Below are 18,316 nucleotides of genomic sequence, written 5' to 3' on the forward strand. Positions count from 1 at the left end.
TTCCCTTCCTCTCTCGCTGGAATCAATAAATAAAAAATTTAAAAAACGTGTAATGACATAAAAGAATCTAAAATATGAAAAAAGATCAAGGCACTACCAAGAATAAAAATTATGTATTTGAAAGAGAAAGAATTGGATTTCTATGAGGGACATCCCTTTGAAAGAGATTACTTTAAGACTGCTTTGGCCCTGGCCAGTTAGCTCAGTCAGTTGAGTGTTGTCCCAGAACAAGGTTGCGGGTGTGATCCCTGGTCAGGACACACATGGGAAGCAACCAGTGAATGCACGACTGAGTAGAACAACAGATGAATGCTTCCCTTCCCCCTTCCCTTTCTCTGTCTCTCCAAAAATAAAAAAAAAGAAATTAAACCCTGGCAGGATAGCTTGGTAGGTTGGAGCATCGTTCCAGAATGCAGAGGTTGCTAGTTTGAGACCCTTGTCAGGGGACATACAGGAGCAACTGGATGTTCCTGTCTCTTTACAAAACAAAACAAAACAAAAAACTGCTCTGCCCTGGTCAGGTATTGGTTAGAGCGTAGTCCTCATACACCAAGGTTGTAGATTCAATCCCTGGTCAGGGCACATACAAGAATCAACCAGCCTGACCAGGTGGTGGCGCAGTGGATAGAGCGTCGGACTGGGATGCGGAAGACCCAGGTTCGAGACCCCGAGGTCCCCAGCTTGAACGCGGGCTCATCTGGTTTGAGCAAAAAGCCCACCAGCTTGGACCGAAGGTTACTGGCCCCAGCAAGGGGTTACTTGGTCTGCCGAAGGCCCGCGGTCAAGGCATATATGAGAAAGCAATCAATGAACAACTAAGGTGTTACAACGCGCAACGAAAAACTAATAATTGATGCTTCTCATCTCTCTCCGTTCCTGTCTGTCTGTCCCTCTCTCTGACTCACTGTCTCTGTAAAAAAAAAAATATATATATAAAAAAAAAAAAAAAGAAAAAAAAAAAAGAATCAACCAATGAGTGCATAAATAAGTGGAACAACAAATCAATGTTTTTTTCTTTCTCTCTCTCTCCCTCCCTTCTTCTCTCTCTAAAAATTGATTTAAAAAAAGACCACTTTGCCAAAAATACTAACAGTGATGATAATTTATTAAATCAGAATGGAATCCAATGATTGCATAAATAAGTGGAACAAATCAATGTTTCTCTCTCTCTCCCTCCCTTCTTCTCTCTAAAAATTGATTTTAAAAAAGACCACTTTGCCAAAAATACTAACAGTGATGATAATTTATTAAATCAGAATGGAATCCCAAAAAAAGGAAGTCAATTTCTGTGCAAACTACCTTTATTTATAAAGAAAAACGTCCCCATTTTGTTATAAAACCAGCACTGCATGAAGGCACTTGGTTGGGGAGAACAGGGGCAGAAATCCTGGTAGAGACACCAGTATGCCTCACCTGGTCCCCCAGAGGCTGCTGGGAGAAACAGGGGCAAAGATGACTCTCAGATAAAGCCAGTGCAGGTGACCCATCCCACTGGGATGGTGGGTTGGCTTGCTTTGAGGGGTTTGGGGAGAGGCTGGCAGTAGAAGTGGGGGGGCACTTTGGATGGGATCAGATTTGCCCCCAATGATTCCCAGCCCCACAATGACTTCCCACAGCTAAGGCAGGTTTCTAAACTTAAGGCCAAGGGTCTCCTTCCCCCCTGGGCTTCCAGAGAAGCAGGCAGCAGTGGGGAGGATCCACCCCTGCGGGCCTTGGGGCAGAGGAGGTGCAGCAGCGTGGGAGCAGGAGGTCTGGAGTGAAGGCGAAGCTGCTTCCTCCCATCTCCCTTGATAACTGTCCTTCTCTCCAGCTAGACTTTACTCCTCTGAGTCTTCACCCTGGGGAAGAGCTGAGGGAAGACGGTGTTTTCAGATGCCAGGAGCTCCCACGCCCTCATTCTGCCCCCAAATTGAATGAAGTCACCTATCCACCCCAAACACAAAACAGTCTCCATCATCCCACTTCTTCCTGACACTGTCTCAGCACCTCCTTAGCCCTGGAACCTCCAGGGTGTCCTGTCATATTCAGGCAACACATGGAGCTTTCCAATCAGCAGCCTGGTTCATGAGATGGTATATTCGGAGTCTCCCACACTGCCCCACCCTATCATGTGGCCCTCTGTTGGGACCCACCTCCACCCATCCCCAAGTCAAAAGAATCTTCTCTCCCAGATATAATGGGATCTTCCTGATCTCCTCCACTACCCTGTAGACCAGGGGTCCCCAAACTTTTTACACAGGGGGCCAGTTCACTCTCCCTCAGACCGCTGGAGGGCCGGACTATAAAAAAACTATGAACAAATCCCTATGCACACTGCACATATCTTATTTTAAAGTAAAAAAACAAAATGGGAACAAATATTTCTCTCTTTAACTAATATACATTCTTTACCTCCGATTCATTTAATTAGGGATGTTAATAAATATAGTATTTGAGCACAAACCAATCAAATAAGGCAGTATTGGTGCATACTTCATGAAGTTCCACTAGTAAGAGGCTCTCTCTTACCTCCTTCATTATAATGGACTTTTCCCACCTCCCCAGGCCAATATGGACTCTTCTGACCCAAGCCCCGCCCACATAATAGACTGTCCCTCTTGCCCCTCTTTTTCTTTGTGGGATCACCCCATTCCCCAAACAGTGATCTGGAGGCCCCACAAGATCTCTGGGCTCACCCCAAAGTAGTTACGAGGCACATAGCCCTCCTGGCCGTGCAGCGTGGCCCACCACCAGTCTGTCTCCTCCGGTCCATCCCTACGAAGCACAGTGACCGACTCGCCCTCGCGGAAGGACAGCTCGTCTCCGAACTCCGCGCTGTAGTCCCAGAGGGCATACACCACCCCGTTGTGCATCAGCCCCATGCTCTGTTCCACATCTGAAATGGCAGGGGTTGTGAGGGCGGGGTCCAGGTGGGCCAGGAATACTCAGGGACACGAGGCACGCTGGGGACAGGGACAGGTCCTGGGATTTGGCGCCTGTACCAGTTGGGGGATGAGCCACTTGACTCCTGTCTGGATAGGGGCAGCTGAGCTGGAGTCAGCAGCCAGGACTAGTAGTCTCTAGGTTGCATCAAGCTGGGCCAACCCCGAGGCAGGGTCAGTGGTTTCCATCCCCTCTCATACATTAAGTCCCCATGTCACATCTAGAGATACAGTGTCTTCACTCCCCACTTTGGTGGTCCAGTTTCCACAGAGGACTCCTTCAGATGGTACAGCCCTATTCCACCTCCCCTCAAGAGGTCCCATCTTCCCCTTTCTAGATGGTGCAATCCATACTGCTACCTCTCTTCAAGTGATACATCTCTAAAACGGATGTAATAACATCTTCAGATGGCACAGCGCACCCATACCCTCCTTGCCATAGTCCACCGCGATCTCCCTCTTTAGTGCTTCAGTTCACGGTGTTCCAACTTCTCCTCCCCTCCTGCCAACGGTGCTGTCCAATCTTCACCCTCACAGAACTTCCCGTGTTCGAGACAGGAAGAACAGTACACTATCTATGACTTTGTCAACCCCCCCCCCAAAGGTTACAGCCCTTCCTTTCCTCTGTTAACAGCCGGAAGTGGTCAAATCCCAGTCTGCCTCCGTTACCGCCCTATGGCTCTCACCCACGTTCTGCCATGGGAGGCACAGCCCGCTGTCCAGGGGGTAGCCCCTCCAAGCTCCTCTCTTAACTACACTGTGCCACCCCTAGGTCTTACAACCTGCCTTACTCCATCTGCTAAATTCCTAACCCTGCCCAATGATACAAACTGCCCCTCCAGGTGTGCAGTCCGGAGCCTGTGCACACCCTCATGGCGCTGCCTACTAGTTCCTTCTATTACCTGGTTGGCGGATGTGGTCTACTTCCTGGAGGTATATGGTACAGCCTCGTGTCTCCCTACAAGTGGAAGAGCCCCCCAGCACCTCTGCAGGAGCAATGGCCTGCTCACCTGCCAGCGGAGTGGTACCGTATCTCCACAGGTAGCATAGCACACCTGCCCAGCGCCATCTACCCAGCTGGATGGTGTAGTGGGGACATTCAACACCCCACCCTCACAGGGGAGAAAGTGAGAACTGCGCAAGTTCCATGACCACTTTTCTCCCCAACTGGGGTCCAGCTTGCACAGCACAGCCCCTCGTGGCCCTCTCCCTCGAAGGTAGCATGTTCTACTCCCCCTACCCAGAGTGCACCTGCCCGTGGTGGTGGTGGTGGTGGGGGCTCATCCAGCTGCTCCTCTTAAGCTACCTGTGCCACATGATTAGACAGCCCCCAAGTCCTCTCACTGATGAGTAGAGTGGCAGTCTGCAGCCTTCCTCAATACCTACCAGATGAGCGGCCCAGTTCCCCAAGACCCCTCCCCCAGAGGTGGCCTGGCCCACCAACCCGCCTGCAGAGCCCGGCCTGGCTTCGTACCTGCCAGGTAAGTGGCACAGTCAGCGTAACCCTCGCGGTAGGGGTCGCACTTCTCAATGGCAGTAGCACCGTCACTGAGAGTTGTGGCGAAGATGGCCGCACCGTGCTGCACCAGCGCCGTGCAGATGGCCGTGTCATTGCACGAGGCCGCACAGTGCAACGGCGTCCTAGGCGTGGGAGGCAGGTGTGAGCGGCTGCGCGGCCGTCCGCGGGGGCCCCGCCCCGCCCCACGCTGCCAGCGCTCACCAGCCGTGGCTGTCGGGGGAGTTGACGTTGGCGCCCGCCGCAATGAGGAAGTCCACGATGGGGTAGTTGGCACCGCAGATGGCGTTGTGCAGGGCGGTGATGCCCTCCTCGTTGGGCTGACTCGGGTCGTTCATCTGGTCGGGCCCAGAGACTGAGGCTAAGCACCCGGCCGCCCTCCTGCGTTCGCACCGCAGCCCCGCCAGCCCTGCCCTCGCGCCGCGCCCACCTCCTTCACCGCCTGCTGCACCACGTCCAGCTCCCCAGTCAGCGCCGCGTCCAGCAGCAGCACGAGCGGATTGAGACGTGCGCGGCGGGCCTTGCGCGGAGAACCTGCCTTCCGCAGCACCGAGCGCATCTCCTACGGGACAGAATGAGGGACTCAGTGACTTGGGTGGGGGAGACCTTTTAATATACCCATTATTACTCAGAGGAGGAAACAAAGGTTCAGGGACCAGGCAGCAGCCATCCCAGCAGGCCATGAGGAGGGAGATGTCTCAGTTCTACAGCCCTGTAACTACTTTTTTACTTTAAAAATAAAAAATCCTATTCTTCAGACCGTGAGTGCTCTAGGATACTAGAACATCACTGTTTTGAGATTGTGATGCCAGGATTGATTTTTTTTTTTTTTTTAAAGACACAGAGGAGAGTCAGAGAGAGGGATAGATAGGGACAGACAGACAGGAACGAAGAGATGAGAAGCATCAATCATCAGTTTTTCGTTGTGACACTTTAGTTGTTCATTGATTGCTTTCTCATATGTGCCTTGACCATGGGCCTTCAGCAGACTGAGTAACCCCTTGCTCAAGCCAGCGACCTTGGGTCCAAGCTGATGAGCTTTTGCTCAAACCAGATGAGTCCGTGCTCAAGCTGGCGACGTTGGGGTCTCGAACCTCAGTCCTCCACATCCCAGTGCGATGCTCTATCCATTGCGTCACCGCCTGGTCAGGCTTGAATTCTTTTTTTTTTTTTTTTTATTTTTCTGAAGCTGGAAACGGGGAGAGACAGTCAGACAGACTTCCGCATGCGCCCGACCGGGATCCAACCGGCACGCCCACCAGGGGCGACGCTCTGCCCACCAGGGGGCGATGCTCTGCCCCTCCGGGGCGTTGCTGTGCCGCAACCAGAGCCACTCTAGCGCCTGGGGCAGAGGCCAAGGAGCCATCCCCAGCGCCCGGGCCATCTTTGCTCCAAAGGAGCCTTGGCTGCGGGAGGGGAAGAGAGAGACAGAGAGGAAGGAGGGGGGATGGAGGGTGGAGAAGCAAATGGGCGCGTCTCCTATGTGCCCTGGCCGGGAATTGAACCCGGGTCCCCCGCACGCCAGGCCGACGCTCTACCGCTGAGCCAACCGGCCAGGGCCAGGCTTGAATTCTTAACGTGAATTTTCAAGTTTCTCTGTGGCCAGAATTTTGAGATTCCACAATAAGGCAACTGAACCATTTCAAGATATTGTCGTTCTTACATTCTTGATTTCAACATCCTAAGCCTCAACAGTTCTTGGCTCCACCATCAGGAGGGTCTGACAGTAGGTATTTTGGGGTACCCCCACTTCTTTTCTGGGAATTGTTCCCCTCCCTCTGTCTCTCCACACTGAGTGATTCAGACTGTACCACGTGATTATACCCTCCAACCCCAGCCAAGATGCAAGGACTGGACCAAGATCAGCAGGAGGTCATCCCCTGGCCGAATGACAACAACAGTAATAGCAGTGCAGGCCCTATACTAATCAACATGTTAATGTATTTAATCCTCACAGCAGTCCTATTGTTTTTCTCATCCCCATTTTATAGGTGAGAAAACTGAAGCCCAGAGAGGCTAAGTGTCTTGCCTAAGGTTGCACAGCTGGTTAGTGACACAGAGCTGTGATTTGAACCCAGACAGCATAGCTTGACACTTAGCCACAACACACACAGCCACAGAAACCAAAGACATGCGCTTGCAAATCAGAGTGGAAGAAGCTCTGAGTAGAGTCAGAGGATCCCATGGGCTTGAACTAAGACGTCATTTTGAGTTAGATTTGGCTGGGCCATTTCTAGGCATGGCACGGGCTTGTTGAGGTAGGTATAAGAGAAGAGAGCAGATCTCCAGAGAAGGCAAACACAAGAGCCTGTGTGGCAACCATGGAGTGGAATGGTGGCTGTCTTGATTCAGACAGGCTTTTCGGGGTCCCAGAGTAAACCTTCTGTCTGCTAAGACATAGTAACTTCCATGTTGTAAGACTCCACGATTCCTGAAAGGATGCCGAGGCAGGGGTGAGGGGGCTACTGGAGAGGAGCAGGCAAAGTCTGGGTGGCCAAGACGTTTGGATGCCCCTCCATGTGTGTTCTTCCTTTCTTCTGAACATGGGCAAACTGGATTAAAGACTACATTTCCCAGTCTCCTTTGTAGCTAGATCCCTAGCCAATGGGATGCGACAGATATGATATGTACAATTGCCAGGTTCTGTCCTAAAAGGGAAGGGGCACTTCCCATGTGCTAATATACCCCACTTTCCTCCTATATTACTTACCACATTCTGCAGCTGCTCTGGTGGGCTGCTCTGTGGTGGGGCTGGGGGTGGTATGGGAGCTGGTGGGGCAGGAGCAGGGGGCCCTGCCCTGGCCTCGGATACCTCAGTGATGGAGGACAGCTCAGGCTCAGGCCCCCCGGGCCCCCCATGACGATGGAAGAGGCGGCTGATGATCTGCTGGTATTGCTTCTTGTGAGTGGGGGGCAGGGCTACAGCAGGGCTCTGCTCCATGGAGCCCCTGCGTTTGAGGGGCCGTGGAATCTCTGCCAGCACCCGTGCCACCTCCTCCAGCTCGGGCACTGACTGTGCCTCAGGCGGCAGTGCTGGCTGCAGCCGTGTGGGGCTGAGGGGCCGAGTTACAGTGCCTTCGTCTGCATCGCCAGCCTCCAGTACAGGTGCCAGCAGTCCCTCCAGCTCTGGTTCTGGCTCCAGCTCAGCAGGGGCTTTGAGGGTGCCTAGAAAGAACAAGAAGAATCAAGTCAGAGGGGTTCTCAGGAGACCCTCAAGACTCCCTCCCCACAACTTGCAAAACCCACAAGCAGCCCTGGATTTGCTGTGTGACCTCAGGGTAGTTCCTTGCTCTCACTGGCCTACACTTTCCCTGAGTTGTGACTAATATACAATGATGACATTTCCCATTTACCAATCACTTAACATGTGGCTGGTGCTTTACCTACCTGGCTTATTGAATTCTCACCTCATTATCCTGTGAGGTAGATATGGCTATCATCTCCTTATTACAGAAAGGGAAACAATCTCAGAGAAGGCAAATCAGTTGCCCAATGACATTAGTTGGGTTTTGTTTCTTTTTTTTCTTTCTGAAGTTGGAAACGGGGAGGCAGTCAGACAGACTCCCACATGCGCCCAATTGGGATCCACCCGGCACGCCCACCAGGGGGCGATGCTCTGCCCATATGGGGCATTGCTCTGTTGCAACCAGAGCCATTCTAGCGCTTGAGGCAGAGGCCACAGAGCCATCCTCAGCGCCTGGGCCAACTTTGCTCCAATGAAGCCTCTGCTGCGGGAGGGGAAGAGAGAGACAGACAGGAAGGAGAGGGGTAGAGGTGGAGAAGCAGATGGGCACTTCTCCTGTGTGCCCTGGCCGGGAATCAAACCCGGGACTCCTGCACGCCAGGCCGACACTCTACCACTGAGCCAACCAGCCAGGGCTTTAGTCAGGTTTTGAACTCAGTTCTATCTGACTCTGTACTCTTATCATGATAGACTTGATGTTTTAAGATTCTAAGAATTTGCTTGACCAGGCGGTGGCGCAGTGGATAGAGCATCGGACTGGGATGTGGAAGACCTAGGTTCAAGACCCCAAGGTCGCCAGCTTGAGCGCGGGCTCATCTGGTTTGAGCAAAAGCTCACCAGCTTGGACCCAAGGTCACTGGCTCGAGCAAGGGGTTACTCAGTCTGCTGAAGGTCTGCGCTCAAGGCACATATGAGAAAGCAATCAATGAACAACTAAGGTGTCACAACGAAAAACTGATGATTGATGCTTCTCATCTCTCTCCGTTCATGTCTGTCCCTATCTATCCCTCTCTCTGACTCTCTCTCTGTCTCTATAAAAAAAGAAAAAAAAGAAAAGAAAAGAAAAAGATTCTAAGAATTTCCTCTCCTAACATGTCAGGCAGAAAACTCCTGCTGGGACTAGAACTCTGGTCTTAATGGTCTTTTCTGTCTGTGTTGTTCCTCTATCAGAGCTTTTAAAGCACGTAAAATAATAACGATCACTTCTATGCATTATTTTACATTGAATGCCCATCATAATTTGTGCAGTAGATATTATTAATCTCTCTTCACAGATGAGAAAACAGAAGCTCAGATAGGCTAACCAATTTATCCTGAGTCACATAGCAAGTCAAAGGTGTAGTAGAGAGAGGCTCAAAACCCAATCTGCTTAACTACAGGCTCTGTACTGGCCTCACACCAAAAATATTAATAATTATTATAACAAATATGATAGCTATAAGCTTATTACACACCAGGCCCTACTTTAAGGACTTTATGGCTCTGGCCAGTTGGCTCAATGATAGAGCGTCGGCCCAACTATGGATGTCCAGGGTTTGATTCCTGGTCAGGATACACAGGAGAAGCACCCATTTGCTTCTCCACCCTTCCCCTTTCACTTCTTTCCCTCTCTCTCCCCCTTCTGAAACCATGGCTAGATTGGAGCAAGTTGGCCCAGGGTGCTGAGGATGGCTCCATAGCCTCTGCCTCAGTCACTAAGAAGTCCCCAGATGGGCAGAGGATCACCCCCTTGTGGGTTTCTGGGTGGATCCTGGTCCGGGCACATGTGGGAATTTGTCTCTGCCTCCCTTCCTCTCACTGAATTAAAAAAAAGACTTTATATGGATGATATACAGGTCCTCAGGTTACGACAGTCTTAACATGTGACATTTCAAGTTTACGACACTCCCATAAAAACTTTAATAAATTGAGACATGAGTGTTTCAGCTTACACTGTTAGTGTGGTACTTATGGACTATGTGTGCAAACTAGTTTCGTTGCATGCGGCAGAATACAGTATTGCGTAGTACAGTATATTTACGTCCTTTTCCTTTTTCTGTGGCTTAGTTGTGTTTTTATGTTCTAGATTATGATTTTACAACTGTGTTAGAATAGGGAAGTGACTTAGGCTAGGGTGTGTTTTGACTTACATCAAAATTCGGGTTACATCACTGTGGTAGGAACGGAACTGTGTCTTAACCCGAGAATCCCATGTAATCTAATACCGTATCCTAATAAGAAAGGTTCTACCATCTTCTTTTATACTCAGAGAAACTGAGGTGCAGATTACTTGCCCAGTTTACACAGCATGGAGCCAGGCAGTCTGACTCCAGGGTCCAGGTTTAACCATTGTGTGTTCTGTCCCTAGGTCTCCAGCAAATTCCCAAGCTTATCTGGCCTAGCCTTCTTCAGGACCAGGGTTTGAAAACAAGTGCTTGGCTGCGATGGTTCCCCAAGCTGGTCTGGTCCCCCACCATTTGCCCTCCCTTCATCAAGCCGTCTGGAACCCCCATTGCCGACTCACCTTCACTCCAAGTCTGTTGGGGGATCTGGGGCATGGGGGCAGAGGGTTGAGGCTGGAGCTGAGGCTGGGGTTGTGGTTGGAGCTGGGACTGGGGTGGCAGCTGGGGCTGGGGGGGTGCCTGGGGTTGGTGAGGCAGCTTAGGTGGAGGACCTCGGGAGAAGATGGGGGAACCAGGGAACATAGCCCTGCTGGCCCCATGCTCCCAGAAGGCGTTCTGTAGCTTAAATATCATGCTGAGGGGGATGGGGCGCTGGCGGGGGGCACCACGGGGCTGGGGGTTGGACGGAGGCATGGGGATGCGGCTGACAGGCTGCCAGCTTCGGGGCAAAGTGCCTGACGGCCCCGCGGAGCCCAGCGATCGGCGGTAGCTGCCCACATCAGAACGCCTGTCGTTGGCCAGAGGGGAGACCTTGTAATTGCGGGGCAAGGTGGCGCTGGTGAGGTTGTCCTGGGGGAGAAAGAGGGAAGGAGGGAACGAAGAAGGGGTTTAGATGGGAGGAAGATAAGGATAAAGGAAGGATGAGGGAGGGGAGGGCAAAAGGTGAGAAGGCGAGGAAATGGTGAGAAAGGAGAGGAGGAGGTAAGGGAACCCGGAGAAAGTGAGGTAGAGGACAGCGTGGGGTTGGAAAGCTAGGATAGAGAAGAGCTTGGGGAAGGGGACGGAAAATGGGGGCGCAGCCTGAGGAGGAGACTAGCCCTCACCCCGCTCCTCCCTTTGCCCTCTCCCCAAGCCTCTCCTGCTCCCACCTTGCCGGTGGACCCCAGCCCATCCAGACTACTCTCTCTCCAAGGTAAGAGCTGCAGGCCGGGTGAGGAGGGCCTTGTGAAGACGTCCAGACCTGGGGGGAGGGGAATCATATTAGGGTCTGGGGGTCACCCCTCAGCTCGCCTACGCCCTCGGCCTCCCATCACTGACGTTCGTAGCTAGCTGTCTGTGAAGACTTCTTCTCGTAAGCCACGTCCAGATCCGACTCATTCCAGGCTTTGGGAGGTCGCCGTCGCAACATTAGGTCGTCTGGGGAGAGGCAGTGCATGAGGATGACAGAGGAGGCTAGTGCCGGGTCCTGCACCCCACCTATACTCCAAGTTCGGCCCCGGGGTTCACCTTGAGCACGCAGAGGCGGGGCGAAGGCGCTACTGCTGGCGCCCAGCAGGGGGCTCCCAAAGACAGCCGGCACGTCGTAGGCGGCGGGCGGTCGCGGCGAGGGTCCGCGCTCGGGGAAGAAGACCTGGGGCCCCTCAGCCAGGGGGCTGCCACGGGGGGAGCCGGCGCGGCCAAGGAAGTCAAAGGGCGTGGGGGGACCCTGCTGGCGGAGCGGGCCCGAGACCGGCCGTGGGGAAGGCGCACGACCGAGGGAGCCCCCCGCGCCATCGAAGGCGCGGGACCTGGGGGAGGGAGCGTGGTCCAGGCTGCTGTAGGCTTCCGGCTGCAGGTAGAGCGGGGTGCGAGGTGACGACGGCCGACCCTTAGGGGGCAGCGAGCTGTAGGGGAGCAGAGCTGGGGCGCTCTCGGAGCGTCCGAACGGGGTGTCGGCGCTGTCGCTGGTCGCCCTCCAGAACCCGCGGCTGCCGAAGGGCTCGGTGATCGGGCTGGAGCTGTACCGCGACAGCTGGGGAGAGACAGGGTCATTGAGAGGAAAAAGGAAACATCAGTAGAGGGTTGGGAGTAGGTCAAAAAGAGAAAATCGAAAACGAACTCAGGGATGTTGGAGCGGGGCTGAAGATGCAGGCAGATTGCCCAGTGAGGGCTGCTGGGGAAAGAGCCCTGGACTGGGGCTAGCCTACTCAGCACTTCCGAGACGCTTAGAAAAAGGTAACTTCTCTTCCGAGAGCCCTGTTAGTTGTCCACTTCCACTGGTCCCCTCTTTAAAGTGTCTTTAAATAACCCACAATCTGCACAACCCTACGAAGCAGGCTTGCCTGAACTCCAGGCGAAAAGAAGCTGGCTTTTGGGGGACCAGTGTGGGGACCAGGTGAGCAGGCTCACCCTAGGGGGGGGTCCAACTTGAGAGCCAGGTGGCGTCGGCGAGTCTGACCACAGTGACTCCAGTTGCTTGGTCAATTCGTCCACCTTGGCCGCCGCCGTGTCCAGCTCCATCTGCTTTAGGTCCATGTGCTTCATGGCCAGAGCTGGCAAGCGGAAGTGGCGGTAAGCACTGGGACCTCCTGGCTGGGTCCCGTCTCTGCCCCCCAGGACCCGCCCTCTACCCACCCCCCTGTCCCTGCTTACACTGGAAGTTCAGGTCCAGAAGGTCCTGTGCGCTCTGTAACGCCTCGCTGTCCATGGTGCCGGCCGGAGCAGAGCGCCTGCCTTGGGAGGAGGGGAGAGTCTTCTCTGACACCGTCCCCTGGACCCCGTCCGCAGGGAAGCTGGGGCCTCGAGGAGCAGGACAGCACCTTTACTCTGCTAGTTCCTGCCACTAGAAGTGCTTTGCCCCTCCACTTCCCCAGCTAGGACATGCCAACTCCTTCAAAACCCTCCTGGAAGACTCAGGACAATTCAGTTTATGTGGCTCCCTTGTCTCTATCTCAGTTCTAATAAGACTTGAATCATTCCTTTAACAATTGATCCATTGACTACCTACTATTTGCCAGGCTTTATAGTGAACAGAGGCTGCAATAAGAATACCTATGAAGACTGGTGGTGTTGCAGTGGATACAGCAACAACATGGGATGCTGATGTCCCTGGTTTGAAACCTCGAAGTTGCCGGCTTGAGCTCCCTGGTCAAGCCACATATGAGAAACAATCAATGAAAAACTAAAGTGAAGCAACTATGAGTTGATGCTTCTTATTGTCTCCCCCCTGCCAAAGAAAATACCTATTAATTACCGAATGCCTACTAGGGACTAGGAGTCAGACACCGTGCTACATGCTGGGGATATTTTTAAAATAATTGTGCTGTGTGCAAGACCTGTGCTAATTGCTTGATATAGACTAGTTGCTTGGTATAATAAAACAATCAGTTTTTGATGAGCCACTACCTCCTAGAATTGTGTCAACTGCTTTGCACCCATTACCTTATTCAGTAGTCAAATCAGCAGAGCAGGGAAGAAAGTGGGGCTTAGAAATATTTGTTCAAGGTCATGTTGCAAGAAGTCAGTGGCACTAGGTTTCACACCTGGGTCTACTTTGTTATTTTGGGTCATCTCTACCAGACTAGAAGGGTCCCAGAAAGCAGGGACCCTTCAGGGATCACTCAGCTTCCTCCCCCCAGAGTCTCCACCCATAGAAGACCTAGTTTACAGGGACCCAGTGTTAACAGAACAGGGAAGTGGCCAGGGGAGGCTGGGCTGCTGTGGTCACTGGCCCAGTGGGTGGAAGCCAGGCCACCAGAAACCGGTCAGGCCAGCATTATCCCCATCCCCACAGCAGCTGCCACACCCACCAGCTCTGCCACTTCCCCAGGCTTCCCACTGCTTAGCTTTGGCAGCTCAGGTGTGGGCAGCAGGGCAGGCCGGAGCATGCTGATGCTGGCCTCTCTCTGAGAAGCCTCAGAACAGAACCTGTTGGGGCTGGTGGCTCATTTGGGTGTGTTGGGAGTGTATAACCTTGGGCAACGAGTCCTCTCCACTCTTTGGGCCTCGGTTTCCTTTTCAGTCTCTCAGAGTCCTAGATTCTGCAACTGTAAAGACCTTGAGATTGTTCTACACAGTCAAAAACCCTCATCTTAGAGTCTATTGTTCAAAAGTTCTGAGTCCAAGGTTCTGTCTTTGGAGCATTCTAGAATTCTCCAGCTTGTCTAGCCTAGATTTCTCCATCTTTCCACACCACATTCAGTCTATCCCAGGACTCCACTGTCCTAAAAGTCTAAGTGACTGTATGGTATGGTGCGGTGGGTAAGAGCACAATGAAGGAGCCAGACCTCCAGGGTTCTAATCTGATGGCTCCACCCTCACAAGAGTGCCTCAGTTTCCTGATCTGTAAAATAAGGAACGGCAGTCAACCTCAGAGAACTGTTGTTAGGGTCCAATTGGCCAGAAGGTACAAGAGGAATTAAAGCTCTGAGAATTGAGGCCTCAGAAAGTAGAGACTGCAGGAGTCAAAATTCGGGTCTTTTAGAATCTCAGAGATACACAGTGTCTGTTAAAATATAAGAAGTGAACGATTCTACGCAGCCTCCAGTGCCAGCATTCTGGCAGCGAGCGGTTCTTTTGAGGATTTCACGATTTCCAAACTTCTAAGACTCCTAGATCCCACGCTGATATCCTCTGGCTCAGAGGAAATGCCTAGGATGGGCGTGGGGCGAACCAGAGGCTGGTGATGGAGGGGTCGGGACCGCCAGGGGGCGCTCCAAGTCACGACCCGACCCCAGCCCAGCGCGGACAGCACCTGAGCTCAGACCCCGGGAATGCGCGGCGGGTCCGGGCAGGTGCAGAACCTTCCGGGGCAGGGGAGAGGGGGCCGGGCGGGGCGCGAAGGCGGCGGCTCGGCTCCCAGGCCCTTGCCCTCCACCCCCAGCTCCCGCTTATTCCCTCCTCTTCACCCCTAGATATCTTTTTCAGGCTTCCTCTGCAACGGCCTGGCTCTTTGGGTTAAGAATCTGGGAGAGGGTTGGGGTCGTGGGGCTTCCCGGAGGAATCATCCTCAGTAGGAACCGGCTCAAAGAGCCAGGCTGGCCTGCGAATACCCAGGTTGTAATCCTACAGCTCTGTGTGGACAGACTGGCGCTGGGAGAGGCCCCATCCTTTCTGGGAATTGGTTTCCCACACTGGAGATGACTGTGGAATGGGCCCCTCTTTAAGCCTCTACCTATGGCTATTTAGCTTCTCAGCGCCTCAGTTTGCTCGTGTATATAATGGGGGGATTAATATCTTCACTTCAAAGGGGTGTGGGTTTCAGTGACATAATTTATGCACAGTGTTTAGAGCAGTGCTGGGCACCAAATGAAGTTCACACATATAGGACCTGTAAGTACGGTCTTCCTTTGCTGGTCATGAAGATGAATCTGGCAGAGAGAGAGGGTTCAATACCCAACGTAATCCTCCCCCCCCCCAAAAAAAAAGGCTCTTTCAACTCGTTCTGAGATTCTAAAAGCCCTGCATTTTGACCTCTGGTGTCTTAACTTCCTGAGCCCTGAACTCTCTATGTACATTCCTGAGTTCTGGCCAGGGGTTATCCACAATAATTTAAGCACAGGGGCATGAGGAGCCCTGAAAGTTTCCAGAAAGAAAGTGGCAGAAGCCCAGGGTGTGGGCTGTGCCTGTTCTCCAGCCTGTTTCCTCACTGAAGTAGGGAGAAGTCATTCCCTGGGGTGGGGTCAGCAAACCTCATGAAAGCGACACCTTTGAACAGTTGCCTGAAACAATGGGAACCTCCGGTTTACCAACTAGCCCTGAGCTTGGCATGCTGCAAACTCTGTCTTGGCAGCCATGGTTATTATTTTTAATGTCATCACAGGCTATCACCAAGTGCCCTTCAAGTCCAGATTTTTATTAGCTCTTCCCTTTCTCATCAGAGCCCCTTGCCTCCCCAACCCCCTCGCTTAATCCCTTCACATGACGCATGGGGGTGGAGAGACAGAGGGAGGTACGGAGCCCTGCCCTCCCCCTGCTCCAAGGACAGACGCACACCTCCAGAATTAGCCTCTATCCCTCCCTTATCTCCCACGCTACCTCAGGTCAGACAGATGGGGGTGGAGGTGACATTTCCCACTTCGGGGTCAGGGAGAGGAGCCCTAGGAGGGAAAAGGTTAGTCAGAAAATCTGGTGGGAGTGGATGGAATTCCTACCCCAGAGAGCTGCAGAGGGACGGGGATGCCAAATCTTGGCCCCGCCCCCAACTCTGACCCCTAAGCCTTGGTTTACCCCATCCTCTCTGTGTAATGACTGTGTAGTGCCCAGCAACACAAGCCTCCCAGATTCCAACCCGACCTTCTGGAATTCTGCCCTGGGTTCTATCTAAAAATCCCAGATGTTTCCCACCTCCATGGGGCAATCGGAGGCGCCCCGCCCGCGCCAGGGGGCGCCATGGGGCGGAGGTCCCTTCTCTGGTTAGGCAGGTCTGACGCCTCGGTTAATGACATGTTGGGGATGGCGCAGCGGCCAGAGGAGGTTGGAGAGCTGCCCCGGTTCTCCCACCCCCAGCCCCCACCCCAGAGCCGGAAAGTGAGGGGAGCCCCGGGACACAACTCCAGAGAGACCCAGGGAATTTGTTTTGCTCCATTTCAGGGGCCCGGGTTCCAGTATCACCACCCCACCCCTAATTTTTCTCGGACACCTACAGGTTCGGTGGAGAAGGCATCAGGAGGCGGTAGGGATGGCCGCCCATTTCAGAGTTCCAGCCGTCCGAGCCTCGCATTTCTGCTCAGACTTAGGCATCCCCTACCTCAGTTTTATTCAAGGACTCAGGGTTCCGAGAGCCAACGATTCGAGGGACTCAGGAGTCCCAGCTCCAACGTATCCCCAGGACCAAGTCGTCCGAGCCCTCCATTCCAAGAACTCAGGCATCCGGGCCCCCTTTCCTTCTGCCCAGTAAATCAGGTATTCAAGTTCTCTCCTTCCAAGGACCCTAGAGTCTGCGCACCCCCCAATTCTGCGCTGGGGCCAGGCGTCCGAGTCCCCTCCCTGTCCTCCCAGGGACGCGGGTGTCGGCTCCTCCAGAGCCGCTGGACCCCAGGAGGGTGGAACTCACGGATCCGAGGCAGATCTTGGCACCAGGGGGCTTCCTCCGGCTCCGGCTCCAGCTCCAGCTGCGGGGAGCGGAGAACGGGGCGGGGCAGGCTCTGAGAACAGGTTAGACAACGTGACTCCGACTGGAGGGAGGCGGGTCCCGGAGGGATGAGGGAGCCCGGGTCGCCTCGAGCACCTTGGGACTTGTAGTCCCGGAGGGGCAAGGCGCAGACTGAGCCATTCCCACTCGGAGTCATCTGAAGTCCATTTCACAGACAGGAAGGGCGAGGCCCAGAAGCCTAGGGTGACCTGGCCAAGGAAATAAGAGTCCAGCCTAGTACCTCTCTGTGGCTACGGGAGACGGCCTCCTGAGACTTATCCTTCCAGGTTGTTTCCCCTTCTTGAATGAAGATTTGGACACCACCAAAGGGTTGTTAGGTCAGAGGCTGGAGGAGACTTAGTAACGCCCCGTCCTGAAGGCGAGAAGAGAACCTCCCTAAATCAGTATTTCCTCAGGTCTCTGAGCCTCAGTCTCCCTGTCAGTAAAAAGGGCGTGTTGGATCTTTACAGGATTTTCCAGCAACAGCGCCCAAGGTTGGGACTACAATCCCTAGTAGCGTCCACAACGTAGGTCTGGCACCTCCCCGCCTTCCATTCTCTGGGAATTGTAGCCCGGGAGTCCGCAGGGGCGATGCCCGGGAGTCTAGCCCACAAGAAGGAACTGTGTAGCGATCCCGGGCAAGGAGAACGCGTCCGCTGACCCTCCCTCCGCTATGGGAAGCCGCTTGCTCCTTGCAAAGAGGGGCACTCCCATTCAGGAGTAAGGTCCGAAATCTCGGCAGAGGGGCGGGAAGCGGCGCTGACACACCGGCTAGGAATGCAGTTGGGTCACCCTGTCTAGCCGCTGTCTCGGCGGCTCTGCCCTCCGCCCCACGCGATGCGGTCCCTGTCGGAATGGGCGTGAACGTGTCCCCCAAATCTGGGCCCACGTGCCGCTGCTAACACGCACCCCGGTCCGGCCAGTGGCTCCGGTCTACTCCCTTTCCCTTCCTCAAAGTCTTCAGGAATGTGCCCCACGTACGAGACTAAATCCTCCAAGACATCTACCCGTTTTGTTGGACCCACAAGCCCTACTCCTCAGCCCGCACGTCCCCGCACGTCTCTGGCTTGGGAGTTTGAAGGCTCCGCCCCCTGTGTTTCCCGCTCCCCTAAGTCAGGAAGCCCCGCCCTGGCTGGTACCTCACTCGGGAGGAATCGCCTCCTTTCCTCCATTTTCCTACCCCTCCCACTCAAGTTCTGAACTTCCGAGGTATCTGGGCCTCCCTAGAAGAGGCTGTAACACTGAAAGTACAGCCATGCCAACCAAGACTCTTACCTAGCTCTAAGAATTTCAGCCCAATCGATCTTCCTGTCTCTTTAAAAGTTAGGTCCTCTCAATGTGGCTGCCCCTTTAAGGCGACGTTGGAGCAAATAGTGTCTGAGAGACTAAGGGGGAGGGGCTGCCGAGATTGGTGGGGCTCTA

General features: G+C 53.7%; 1 protein-coding gene across 3 annotated transcripts; it reads right to left on the reverse strand.

Moving 5' to 3' along the window:
- Nucleotides 1–1,283: 1,283 nt before the first annotated feature.
- On the reverse strand, nt 1,284–17,106 carry PPP1R13L (protein phosphatase 1 regulatory subunit 13 like). 3 transcript variants are annotated; one of them, XM_066373762.1, is made up of 14 exons: nt 16,817–16,941; nt 15,799–15,860; nt 12,415–12,491; nt 12,172–12,314; nt 11,290–11,794; nt 11,101–11,199; nt 10,932–11,023; nt 10,185–10,632; nt 7,148–7,602; nt 4,868–4,999; nt 4,642–4,775; nt 4,396–4,562; nt 2,676–2,875; nt 1,284–1,849 (listed from the first exon to the last, which is right to left on the reverse strand). In XM_066373762.1, exons 3-14 carry the CDS (start codon nt 12,467–12,469, stop codon nt 1,811–1,813), a joined length of 2,469 nt encoding a protein of 822 aa, XP_066229859.1. In that variant the 5' UTR covers nt 12,470–12,491; nt 15,799–15,860; nt 16,817–16,941; the 3' UTR covers nt 1,284–1,810. The 3 variants fall into 3 exon arrangements, with proteins under 3 accessions (XP_066229859.1, XP_066229858.1, XP_066229856.1); XM_066373761.1 differs by having other exon boundaries at nt 12,415–12,495; XM_066373759.1 differs by lacking the exon at nt 15,799–15,860 and having other exon boundaries at nt 12,415–12,495; nt 16,817–17,106.
- Nucleotides 17,107–18,316: the final 1,210 nt, after the last annotated feature.

The sequence above is a fragment of the Saccopteryx leptura genome, chromosome 3 (assembly GCF_036850995.1).
Source record: "Saccopteryx leptura isolate mSacLep1 chromosome 3, mSacLep1_pri_phased_curated, whole genome shotgun sequence".
In the NCBI taxonomy this organism is placed as follows: domain Eukaryota; kingdom Metazoa; phylum Chordata; class Mammalia; order Chiroptera; family Emballonuridae; genus Saccopteryx; species Saccopteryx leptura.